At 40.3% G+C, this 12,180-nt stretch overlaps 1 protein-coding gene across 1 annotated transcript in view; it reads right to left on the minus strand.

Annotated features, from left to right (window-relative positions):
* Positions 1 to 6,375: 6,375 nt before the first annotated feature.
* The window catches only part of LOC150075592 (uncharacterized), a 61,488-nt gene continuing 55,683 nt past the window's right edge, over positions 6,376 to 12,180 (minus strand). The window contains exon 5 of the mRNA XM_090388569.1: positions 6,376 to 8,720. Coding sequence (XP_090244695.1) covers positions 7,485 to 8,720 — 1,236 coding nt within the window. The 3' untranslated portion in view covers positions 6,376 to 7,484. The remainder of the gene's footprint in view (positions 8,721 to 12,180) is intronic.

Here is a 12,180-nt window from a genome sequence, read left to right on the forward strand (position 1 = left end):
ATTTACTCAAAGAGGTAACTACCGTCAGGGGTAAAGGAAAGGGTTTTTGCTTCCGTAAAGGGGAGTACAGTGGTCTCAGACAGTTTTTAAATTCTGTACAGTGGGATCAACTGACGATGTTACCAACAGTAAATTCTAAGTGGGAAGCATTCAAGGAATTAATCGTGGAAGCTACTAGACTTTATATACCGATTAAGAAATATCGTTCAAAGTTTAGGCCTAAATGGTTATCAAATGAACTAATGAGACTCGTGACAGAGAAGAAAATGCATGGGATGCATATAAATTATCAGGTGACGCAGAAGCCTGTGGCAGATATAAGCTAGTCTGTAATCAGGTCACAAAGGAGGTTCGGCAGGCGAAGGCGGATTACGAGAAATCTTTGGCAAAAGATGCTAAGAAAAACAGCAAGGATTTCTTTACTTATATAAACTCAAAAAGGAAGGGGATGAATATGATTGGTCCACTTGACATCGATGGTTCGACTGTTGATGATCCTGCTCAGATAGCAAACAAACTGAATGAGTATTTAGCATCTACATTCACACGTGAGGAATTATTACAGTTTGAAAATGGAAGAAAGTTATCAAATTGTAGCAGTGTGATTAATGATTTTGTAATAACTGAGAGCAAAGTGGAGGAGAAATTGTTGAAGTTAAACATAAGAAAGGCACCTGGGGTGGATGGGATCTATCCAGTTATTTTAAAGGAGGCGGCAAAGCAACTAAGCAAACCCTTAGCCATAATTATGAGAGCATCCTTGGACTCAGGGGAGGTTCCCACGGACTGGAGATGTGCAAATGTGTCCCCAATTCACAAAGGTGGATCGAAGAGTGACACGAGTAATTACAGACCAGTTAGTTTAACTTCTGTTCCGGGTAAAATAATGGAGTCACTGGTTAAAGATGCATTGCAGGATCATCTAGACAAGACTGCAGCAATAATTCAAACACAGCATGGGTTTGTTAAGGGAAAGTCTTGTCTGACAAATTTGATTGGTTATTATGATGTGGTCACAAAGGAACTGGATGCAAAAAATAATTTTGATATCATATACTTGGATTTCAGGAAAGCTTTTGACACTGTTGCGCATGGAAGACTACTGTACAAATTGGAGCAGAATGGTATTAAGGGTAAGTTGCTACAATGGATAAAAGAATGGTTAAGTGAGAGAAGACAGAGGGTGGTAATCAATGGGTGCTGCTCTTCGTGGACTAATGTTATTAGTGGAATCCCACAGGGTTCGGTGTTGGGTCCACTGTTGTTTTGTGTATTTATCAATGATATTGATGAAGGTATATCAGGCTTAATGTCGAAGTTTGCAGATGACACAAAGGTTGGCAGGGTTGTTAATGACAGTAATGGCAGTGTGCTACTGCAACAGGATCTAGATAATTTGGGCAGATGGGCTAAGAAGTGGCAACTGAAGTTCAACCTTGACAAATGCAAAGTACTGCATATGGGTAGAAGTAACCCCAGAGAAACGTCCCAACTGTGTGGTACTACACTTAAGGTGGTAGAAAATGAAAAAGACCTGGGAGTAATTGTGCAGTCAGATATGAAGTTTTCTGAGCAGTGCAGTCAGGCTGCTAGGGCGGGTCATGGGGTTTTGTCAATGATATATAGGAATTTTGCTAGCAGGGAAAAGGAGGTGATTGTCCCTCTGTATAAGGCAATGGTCAGGCCACGCCTTGAGTACTGCGTACAGGTCTGGAGGCCTCATTTTAGGAAGGATGTAGATTTGCTTGAGCGTGTACAGAGAAGAGCAACACGATTGGTGAGGGGAATGAAGGGATTCTCTTACCAAGAGAGGCTTAAGTTCTGCAAATTGCAGTGGCTGGAGACTAGGCACCTGCGCGGTGATCTGATTGAGGTCTATAAGGCCTTGAATGGGTTGAGCACGCTGAATTCTGATGGGATCCTTCCACTTGTTCAGATTACGAACCTACGGGGACATAAGTTCAAATTAAGAAAGGACAGATGTAGAATAGATGTGCGGAAATTTGCCTTTAGCCAGCGGGTGGTTAATTGCTGGAACAAACTTCCATCTGTGGTTGTGGAAGTTGATAGGTTAAATAAATTTAAGGAGGAACTGGACAGGCATTTGGAGGGAATGGTGTGATTTTTTTTTTTTTTTTTTTTTGGCTGATGCTGCATAAGCTCCTACACTTGCTTTCTTGCATCATGTGCCACTACTACTACTACTACTACTACTACTACTACTACTACTATATCAGGACTATATCTTTTTTTTTTTTTTTTCCAATCTTGTTTATTGGGAAATACAAAATGATTACCAGATGACGCTTTAGTAGATGACTGGAATCGTTTGCTTCTGATTGATTTATCTTTGCAAACGTATTTGACATATTACTGATTTGTGTTTACGGATTATGCAGAAGTTTTTAAATAAAGGTAAGAGATAAAATTTAATATTTAAAAAAAAATATATATATATATATATAATTTTAGTTAGTATTGTAAGTATTAGTTGCAATGTATTATAATAATATTAGAATAAAATTAAAAAGCGAAATATAAGTTTCCGTCAAAGATACGTATTCGTGCATAAATATTGTAACTAACAATTTTAAACTTCGAAATAATTAATGTTAGCAATTCAGTGTGCATAGGATTAAAAACAAATTATAGGAATGCATAAACGTTGCATTCATTTGTATCATTTGGCCCTTCTAATATTAATGTTAATACTAATATTAATGACAACATAGAAGTGACATCATTTCAGAACAGACTAAAACGTTACGAGCTGAATGTGTCACGGGCGTTTCCTTTGAATTACATGAGTACCCTTATGATGGTGTTGATTAATGACATAACGACTGCTACATTGAATTAGATCCGTGGACAGGGCCGCACCAAGTAGGGTAAACTACATGACACACGGGCACCATATTTTCAAGGATACCGTACCGTTGCGGTACGAACAACGACAACCTATTTGGTGTCAATATAGGTTAAGTGGCTACCGCGCAGCTGATAATATGTACTATGTGATAATTTTCAGCAAAGATTCACTAACAATTAGTTTATACAACCGAAAAAAAAAAAATACTAATTCTGATTCTCGGATATATGACGATAGGCAATAATAATAAGTTACGGCTCAGGTAGATGGTCATTCCGAAGAACTATCATCTACCACTGAATGCAAGCCGAAGCTGAAGAGGTCTGCCTCCACAGACGGATGAAGATGTCGAAGAGAATTAATGAATTTACTGTATCGAGTGTGGCTCAGAATAAGTCGTGCTCTGGCCTTAGATACAGGTCAGTTCGAAAAATCAGTTCCAGTCTCCCGGAGAAAAGAGTGCAGCAAGTGGCTACCACAACAAGAAAAGGGTAAACCATCCAGCCAAACCAACTGGAAGTGCTCCCAGCACTAGTCACCACCCAAGAGGGAAAGAAATGCCATCACAGCAAATGGAGCATCGAACTGAGTGCGTTCATCATGCGAACATATACTGAGTGATCCCTGAATTATGACCACCTACCTAATACTTCGTAGGTCTTCCTTTTTCCTTCAGTACAGCAGCTATCCGACGTGGCATTGATGCAACAAGATGTTGGAAGCGTTCGGCAGATATGGCCAACTAACCTGTGTGTAATGCGGTCAACAATGCATGTATGGAGGTGATTGGTGTATCCAGACGCCTGATATGCTCTATGGGATTGATATTGGAGGAATTCGGAGGCCAATCGATATGCTAGAAGTCAGAACCGTGTTCCTCAAACCATTACTGCACAACAAGTGCCCGATGGCTCAGCGCATTGTCATCTTGAAAGACACCATCGCCATTTGGGAAAATTCCATCACGCTCGGAAATTTACTACCTACTGAACCACTGACACCTTATCTATGCTACGTAGGTCGACTAACTGCGCACTCTCTTACCTCACGTAGTTAACGAGTCGCATTCAGTTTTCATAGGGGTGGTCCTAATTCAGTGATTACTTGGAGTACTACGAAGTAACCAAGCTGGAGGCCGATATGATGTACAGGATGAAACTGCACACCAAATGGTTGGAATAGTTCCCAACTGCTCAGGTCAGCAAACAACGAATAGCAGACCAGAGATGAACCATCGTCACGAAGAACCTGACATCTACTGCAATCTTGAAAAAAATTAAGCAGGATGAAGTGACCAACTACAAAGAATACAGACACAGACGAAGCAGAACTAGAGGAGGAACAATAAGTACAACCCGAAGCAGCGCCGAAGTGGAAATAGACAAACTCCTGATATCCAGAACAGAAGAAGAAGAATGGAGGAAGTCCCTAGTACAGTTTGAGGGAATGGACTCCACAAAGTCCCATACACCGTACTGAGGCAGAGTCCCAACAGAATTCTTTAAAAAGTCACAGGCCATCTCAATCGGCAAATAATACCGGATTACCTTAGTAAAGCAAAGAACTGAATCTTAGATGAAAACCCAAGAGCCTTTTGCAGAAGTATTTGACAAGAGGAAAAAGAAAGATCCGGCAGAAAACAATCCAATCCCAGGGTAACATATGGAGTAGTGAAGTAAGGCATAACAGCGGAGCCCCCTGGATTGAGCTGGAACGGAAGTAAACCAACGACATAAAAGATGACAGAACGTGAGATTCATGAGGAAGAAGTACAACAGGCGATCATGAAGTCCCACAAATGGCAAACCCCAGGGATAGAAAACATCCACAATTACTAGTACAAGAAGTTTACCTGCATATACAAGCACTTAATGGAGCAGATCACCCGGATGATGTCACTCAAGGACCATCCCAGAGTTTCTTACTCAAGGAATCACCTACCTGAATGCAAATGACCAAAGTACAAGAAACCCGGCGAAATACATGCCGATCACGTGTCTGCCAATAATGTATAAGACCTGATTAGCTGCATAACCAAGAAGATATCAAACCACTTGGAGAGCCAGAACATCATGAGCGAGCTGCAGAAGGGATGTAAACAAAGGATGCAAGGAGCAATTGACCATTTACACAGCAGTTATTGAGCAAGCCTACAAGACGCACCTCAACCTGTACAATGCCTGCATCGACTACTGCAAGGCTTTCGACGCCGTGTGTCATAGCTGGCTAACAGAGATGCTGAAGATCTTCAAAGCCAACCGGACAATAACAAACATTCTAGAAGCAACAATGGCGAAAGGGATTACCACCCTCAAGGTCAAAACATCACAAGCAGACAGATGTCCATCAGGAGAGGAAACTTTCAGTGATATGCCTTCAGTTCGCTGTGGTTCTGGCTAGCACTCTCACTGTTCACCATGCTCAACAACAGCAAGTACAGATAAATCCTCAAAGAAGGAAGAAACAACCTGTACACCCTCTCTGTTGGTGATGTTGTCAGTATGCGTTCAAGCTCGGCGGAACAGCACTCTCGCTATACTATACAAGTGCCCCGGAGTATGGGCCTGCTTATAATTAGGCCTTGGCACATAGGCTTCCTATACATCGAGGTAATCTCCCCGTGCGGAGCACTAAGTTATCCGAAAAAGGCAGGGCATCGTCTGCCTCCATTTCCATAGTAAAAGAAATGTACGTCGACAGAATTGAGGTATTGGAGTAGCAGCACCTCAGGTCTCCAGGGAACGACCGCAAATATCATCATATCTAAGCCAGAGCTTAGATATGATGATATTTGGATTTGATGATACTTAGGAGCATCGGCAAGTAAAGTCATGTTGGGACAGGTAAACCTGCAAATATTTCTTCTATAAACACCTCTATAGTGATATTCACAAAAGGCGCACTAAGCGGGGCAGTAAGGATTGTTAGCGCCCCGGACAAGGGCCCTGGGCGCAAAACATTTTTATTCCCGGGACGTATTACCTTGGTCTGTCCCTGAACTGGGGCTCCCATTGCGGTGCCCTGGATCTGTTCATACAAAGCTCCGCTATGGGGGAGCTTGGTGTAAACTGATTGATTTTATACAAAGATACAAAAAGCAGTATGTACACAACAGTCGCGCAACAACCCTTTTAGCACCACTCGTTAATTGATCAACTGCTTGCTTACCAGCTTTTTTATGGCGAATCTGTTTGAGGTTCCTGTTCTGTTCCTCCTTAAATAATGTATGATATAACTCTGGATAAACTGTAAACGCTGTTCCTCCCAATCTAAAATATATCAAGGGGGAATAGCATACGTACGAGGCAAAATAAAGTACATGTACAGTACACAACTATCAAATGTAATAAACTACACAGCCACCAAAAGCTTTTAATAATCGGCTTTCATGTGAAAACCTAGTTTACAGAGATATACATCCTTATTTAAACACAAAGCAACTTAATAACTAAATACAGAAATCAAAATTATGATTTTAAAAAAATATATATATATTTATGGTTAACTTTACAATCAGGTACTCCTTCCCTAGATCTTTTTGAGACAAGCAATGATAGACAAGTGTAGCTCCTCCCACTTATTGTTCTAGCAGGTTGCTGATTACAGGCGGTTTGCGTTACAATGAATGCCATCTTGTCTCTGGTTTAAAATGGGGGAAACGAGTTCGTGCCCCCTCAGCTCTGGGTTTAAATCGGTAAACGACTTTCTTCCTTTGGTTCTGGTTTAAAACTGCAAAACCAGTCCCCCCCCCTTGTGCTGGTTTGAAATCGGGAAAATAGTTTGAAATTGCTTTCAGATTTTAAACCAGCGCCAAGACGTCATTATCTTTTCTCTCTCTCTCTCTCTCTCTCTCTCTCTCTCTCTCTCTCTCTCTCTCTCTCTCTCTGTATTCATTTGCATCTTTAGAAAAGGGTACCTCGTGTTTCCGCATATTTTAAAGTAAACCTCCTGCCAAGGCGCAGTCTAGTGTGTAGAAAAGAGCACCCGTTCTCCCTTCAGGGCCAGCACTAAGGGATACGCACGTGAGGCCCTTGCCACAGGTGCCGCCTAAAATAGGCGCTGCTAGATGCGCTACAGCATATATATATGCGCGTTAAAATACGATATGAATTAGGCGCCTTTACAAGGTTTTTCCTCAGGCGCTACAAACGCTAGCGCCAGCCCTGTCTCTTGATTGCTTGCCTCTGAGATCCGAAGGAAATCACCGGTGTGGTGGCACTAGTGTTACATAACTAACTTACGAAGGCAAGGCGCAGTCTATTCTCTCGACATACTTGTCATGAGATGTCATTTCGTGAGTGTTAGGAGTTACATTTGCCAAGCAGCTGTCATAGCAGTCAGTGGGAGGAGCTACCCTTGTCTATCATAGCAAAGATCCACGGAGGGGTACCCGCTTTTAAAGATTAACCATTTTTTCTTGTAACGCTGGAATAAAATTTGCGGAATCGGAAATATGATTATTAGCAAATGAGTAATCAGTTACGTCTGCTTTGGTGTAATTTTAACTTGAAAAATAAAATATAAATTGGCTATTTTATTTATTTGTTTGTTTTTCTTTCACCAATGGCATCGTGAACCACACGTTATACTAAAGATGGCCTTCCCATCGTGCTGATTACAACTGCACAATACGTCCTCCAAAGAGAATCAGACCATTTCTGCTATCCACGATGAAGTACAGGAAAGGGCGATTTGCAATAAAATGAGCTTTCTTCACAGTCGATTTTGTGCTTATGATAACGCCAGATGCACCAGCCGCTTCGCTTCCTTTCTCATCAACCTTAATGAAAGATTTGTGCAGAACCGCCTTAGCAAAAATTCCAGTAATATTGCTTATACCTGAAAGATCTGCAAAGTCATTAAAAACAGTCTTCATTCCTAAATGTTTAAGAGCCGACGATAACTCAGTAGAATATCTGACTCTAAATTTCGGGATTGCTAACTTGGTAATAATATTAACAGACAGCTTTCGTTGTATCTTACGAAATAATCCTGAAGACAATTTTCCTTCGATTTCGGACAGATCACTGTCTAAGTCGGGCAACAGAATGCACATATTTATGTTCCCACTCTTGTAGGGAATTTCTACCACCTTGAACTTATCTTCTGTGATATAAGCGTAAAACAACGGCACGTTGAACAGCCGCATCATAGAAACCTCACTCGATGCGGGTTGATCATAGTCACTGAAAAATTCGTCTTGGATGGTATCGTTCGGATTGAACTGCATTTTCCATTCTCCATTGAAGTACACCGCATTGAGCAAAAACATTACTGTAAGAGGATCCAGTTCTGTTACTATAAGTTTGATTTTGTTCGAGGTTTTATTTTTGACCCAGTCGTTGATCTCCATTACGGTCTTCTGCGGCTTTGAAAAGTCAACCTGTTTCACTTGTGCTTCGTAAAATGATTTTACTCCATCGAGATAAGGCTTCAGTACAGGGAAATGGTTATCGATCACCATTGCTTGTGCCGCGGATAAAATATATTCCTTGTTGGATGCGTTATTCTCAGCAGCGAGCAGTTCTTGGAAACCTTTGTGCACATCTTCATCTTTTAGATTCATTTCGTCATATCCAAGAACCTGACGCATCTCTTTAGCGGTCAAACCTCCAGCTCCGAGAAACAACATCCCCAGAGTAGTGGATATACCAAATGGAGAATAAAAAGTGTTCACTCTTTTTCTCTCTCCCTCTCCTCGAAGAGAAAGCAATCCATGAAGTCTAAATCCGAGGTTATTGTTAGCTTCCACTACCTGAGAAATAAGACTATCTTCTGATGACGACGCTGATGGCATCTTAACAGATCCTACGAAAATGCACAGGAAACAGAGACTGCTTGGTAAATACATCTGTAAGAAAATAAACAACATCATATATTAAATTATATAACACTGGTGAAATATTATTCGATTATACACATATAAAACTATGTCCAAATACAATTACACTCAGTGGTCACTGAATTATGACCACCCCGTCCGTAATGGACTATGTCACATATTGGCAATTTGCATCTGGTCATGCAACTCAAAGTGCTAAAATAGCAGTTATGGGGCGTAGTAATGATATCACGGAGTTTTAAAAGAGCATGATTGTGGGAGCTCGTGCTTCGGAGGTACTTCATATCGGAAACTACGTCTTGTCGATTGCTCACAACCTAATGTGGTTAAGGTGTACAAAGAATGATGTCGAATCGGTCAAACCACCTCCCTTTGATAGAACTGTAAATGATTACTCAAGATGGATGTTCACTGTAAGCGAAGGATGTAGCGCGTTGTACAGCCTCAACGGCAAGGTCACTGTGCTATAGTCGACAAAGCAATGCAACATAGGGAATGCAAGAACAACTTCCCAATTGACTATGCGCCGCACACTCACATTGTATTTTGTATTGTATATATAACTGTCGGAGGGTGGCACCCAGACATGTGTCTATCTCGACCTATAATTTTCTATCCACGTAGTACTACAAATAGGCTTGCAGCATAATGTAAGTTAGGGTAATGGATGAAACACCACATAGGTGTCGGCTACCTGGTGTCCGTCCCTGACACGTGGAGCCGGACCTCGTTCTAATATTCTGTCTGTGCTTATTGCACTAAAAACCACACATCCAACAGAGATAGTGCAATAGTGGTGGGTGCCCACATTCCCACTCCCAGGCTGCCCACACCTGGAAGCAAAAAAAAAAAAAAAGATGATGAATAAATAAAAAAAAATATATATATATAAATAAAATAAAATACCCCCCTCCCCCTCCAACAAAAAAAAAATATATATATACAGTTAAATTAGATAGCATCAGTAACAACTGGATGCAATCTTCTCTTACTAAAGACCCTTCTACAATATTCTTGAAAAACGATGAAATGTTCCTCAGAGGACAGCCAAACATACTCAGAGTCCCTACTGTCTCCCAACTGCAGATTTATCAGTTCCCCCCCCCCCCCCCCGGAATTCATCGTATAATGGGCAATCATATAAAATATGATCCCAAGTTTTACACCTACCGCAAACACAAAATGGATGATCCTCTAGGCCAAAATCGAACAGCTTACTTCTTAGAGACCCATGCCCAGTAATCAAGTACGAGGTTACGAGGTCTCCATAGAAGGATAGAACCATTTATTTAATTTATTATTGCAATTAAACCCCACATTCGGAATAAATAGATAAGTTGTTCTCCCAGTCAGGAGGCAGTCCCATCTAATTTGCCAAATTTCATTCAATTTCTGAGTAATAATTTTTTTATCCTGTTTAATTCCAACAGTCAGGTCTTTTGTAATGCCCATAAAAGATATCTGCTTTACCTTACGCAAAAAATAACTGAAAGCGCTGTATAACACCACCAAATCCAATGGAAGATTTCCTGCAATTACTTGCAGAGCATTTGTCGACTGTTTTGCATACCTTCAATATTTGTCAGTAACATGATTCTTTGAATGGAAAGTAACGTCTGTTTGAATTTCACCTTACCTATGTTTGGATACCAAATTGATGCCCCATATACTACTATTGGAAGGAATACGGCTTTATAATACAGATTTAGTACATGCTTGCCTAACCCCCAATCTTTCCTAGTTATCCTCACAATAGAGGCTGTATAATTTTTAATCTTATTTCTTAAATGTTCTAAATGTAGTGTAAATAACAATCCAGGATAAATTGTTATTTACACCCTAAATACTCAACCTGTGAGACAAGGGGCATCGCTTTGTTATTTATGTGCACACGAAGTGGCCGACTATAATCTAACTACCCCCGTAGCAACATCATAACTGCTTTACTTGGGAAAATTTTCAATTTCTTTAAAGATTCCCACTTCTCAAGATCATTTACTATTAATTGTAGTCTACCCTCTATCTCAGATCGAGATTTGCCTGGCACACAAGAACCAAATCGTTTGCATAGGCTACTTTATGACAAAAAGGAAAATCCTTTTGGAGCCATTGGTTAAGACTAAGTTCCAAAATATCGAGTCTGGGCATGACAAACTTCTTAAGGAGGAAAGGACACTTTGATGCCACACAGTATCAAATGTCCTTTCAAAGACAATGAATAAAGCCATTACAAATTTTTCAGCAGAATTCTGCCTGTAACTAACCAAGTCATTTACAGCGTCCTCCGTAGAATATTTCTTTTTAAAACCGTATTGATAATCAAAATTCAACTGTCTATCACTAAATAACTTTTCCAGCAGCAATAAAATCAGCTTCTCAAAAATATTTCCTAGATTGGGCAATAATGATATCGGTCTATAAGCACGTGGATCAACCATTGTTTTGCCAGGTTTTTGAATTAACTTGATCAAAGCAACCTTCCAAAACCCCAGAAAAGTTGTCTCAATTATACATTTATTAAACATATTTACCAAAATTTCAGGAAAAGACTGCAAATTTTTTGATACAATTGTTCTCCAACAAATCAATTCCAGGGGTTTTGTTTATATTAATACTACTACAAATTGATTTTAACTTCATTAACAGTAAATAGCTCGAACTCAGAGGATCCAGTATGATGACAATTCTGTCTTCTAATCACAGTCTGTTGCTCAGTATCTTCAAAACAACTATCAGTTAAGAATAATTTGTTAGTAATTGTAACAATAGTGGAATACCAATCATTTGTTTCAATATTATCAGATATTACTGTACTAATCAAATTACTGATATTTAACTTATTCCTAGTTATCTTAAACAGTAGACCACATGGGTTACTGTTACCAACAGTAAACACTAAATCTTTCCACGCCTTATACTTATGATCATAAATAGTCTTTTTATACTCCCTTCTTTTAATTTTATATAACTCGGTAAAAACAATAGCATCCGTATTACCCCTTCTCCTTAGTCTTTGAAACACCTTGCTTAAATGAAAAACCTCTCATCTCAATCTGCTCAACTGAATTGACCACCATGGAACATTATACATTGAACACACTCAGACATGGGGTTCTTCAGCAGATGACCCAAGAGACACCCTCAACTCACCGCTGATCAACGTCGACGGCGAATACTGCGGTGTCAACAACACGTTGGCTGCAGGACTGGAAACGAGTGTGCTGGTCGAATGACTCCAAATACCTGGTGCAACACGCCGACGAACACCGTGTGTGGCGCTAGCAACACCAGTCCATTAACCCATCTTGCATGGTTCCCACTATCCAGGCAGTTGGCGGTGGTTGCTTAATATGGGGCATGCTTTTCTGGCAAGAACTGGGACTCCTGGAGCAAATGGGAAGGAAACATGACATGGGGGACAAAATTTTTAAATCAACTAGATGATTGTTATTTGTATCAACATGTCAGG

The sequence above is a fragment of the Mastigoproctus giganteus genome, chromosome 14 (assembly GCF_048544385.1).
Source record: "Mastigoproctus giganteus isolate SK-2022 chromosome 14, ASM4854438v1, whole genome shotgun sequence".
Lineage (NCBI taxonomy): Eukaryota > Metazoa > Arthropoda > Arachnida > Uropygi > Thelyphonidae > Mastigoproctus > Mastigoproctus giganteus.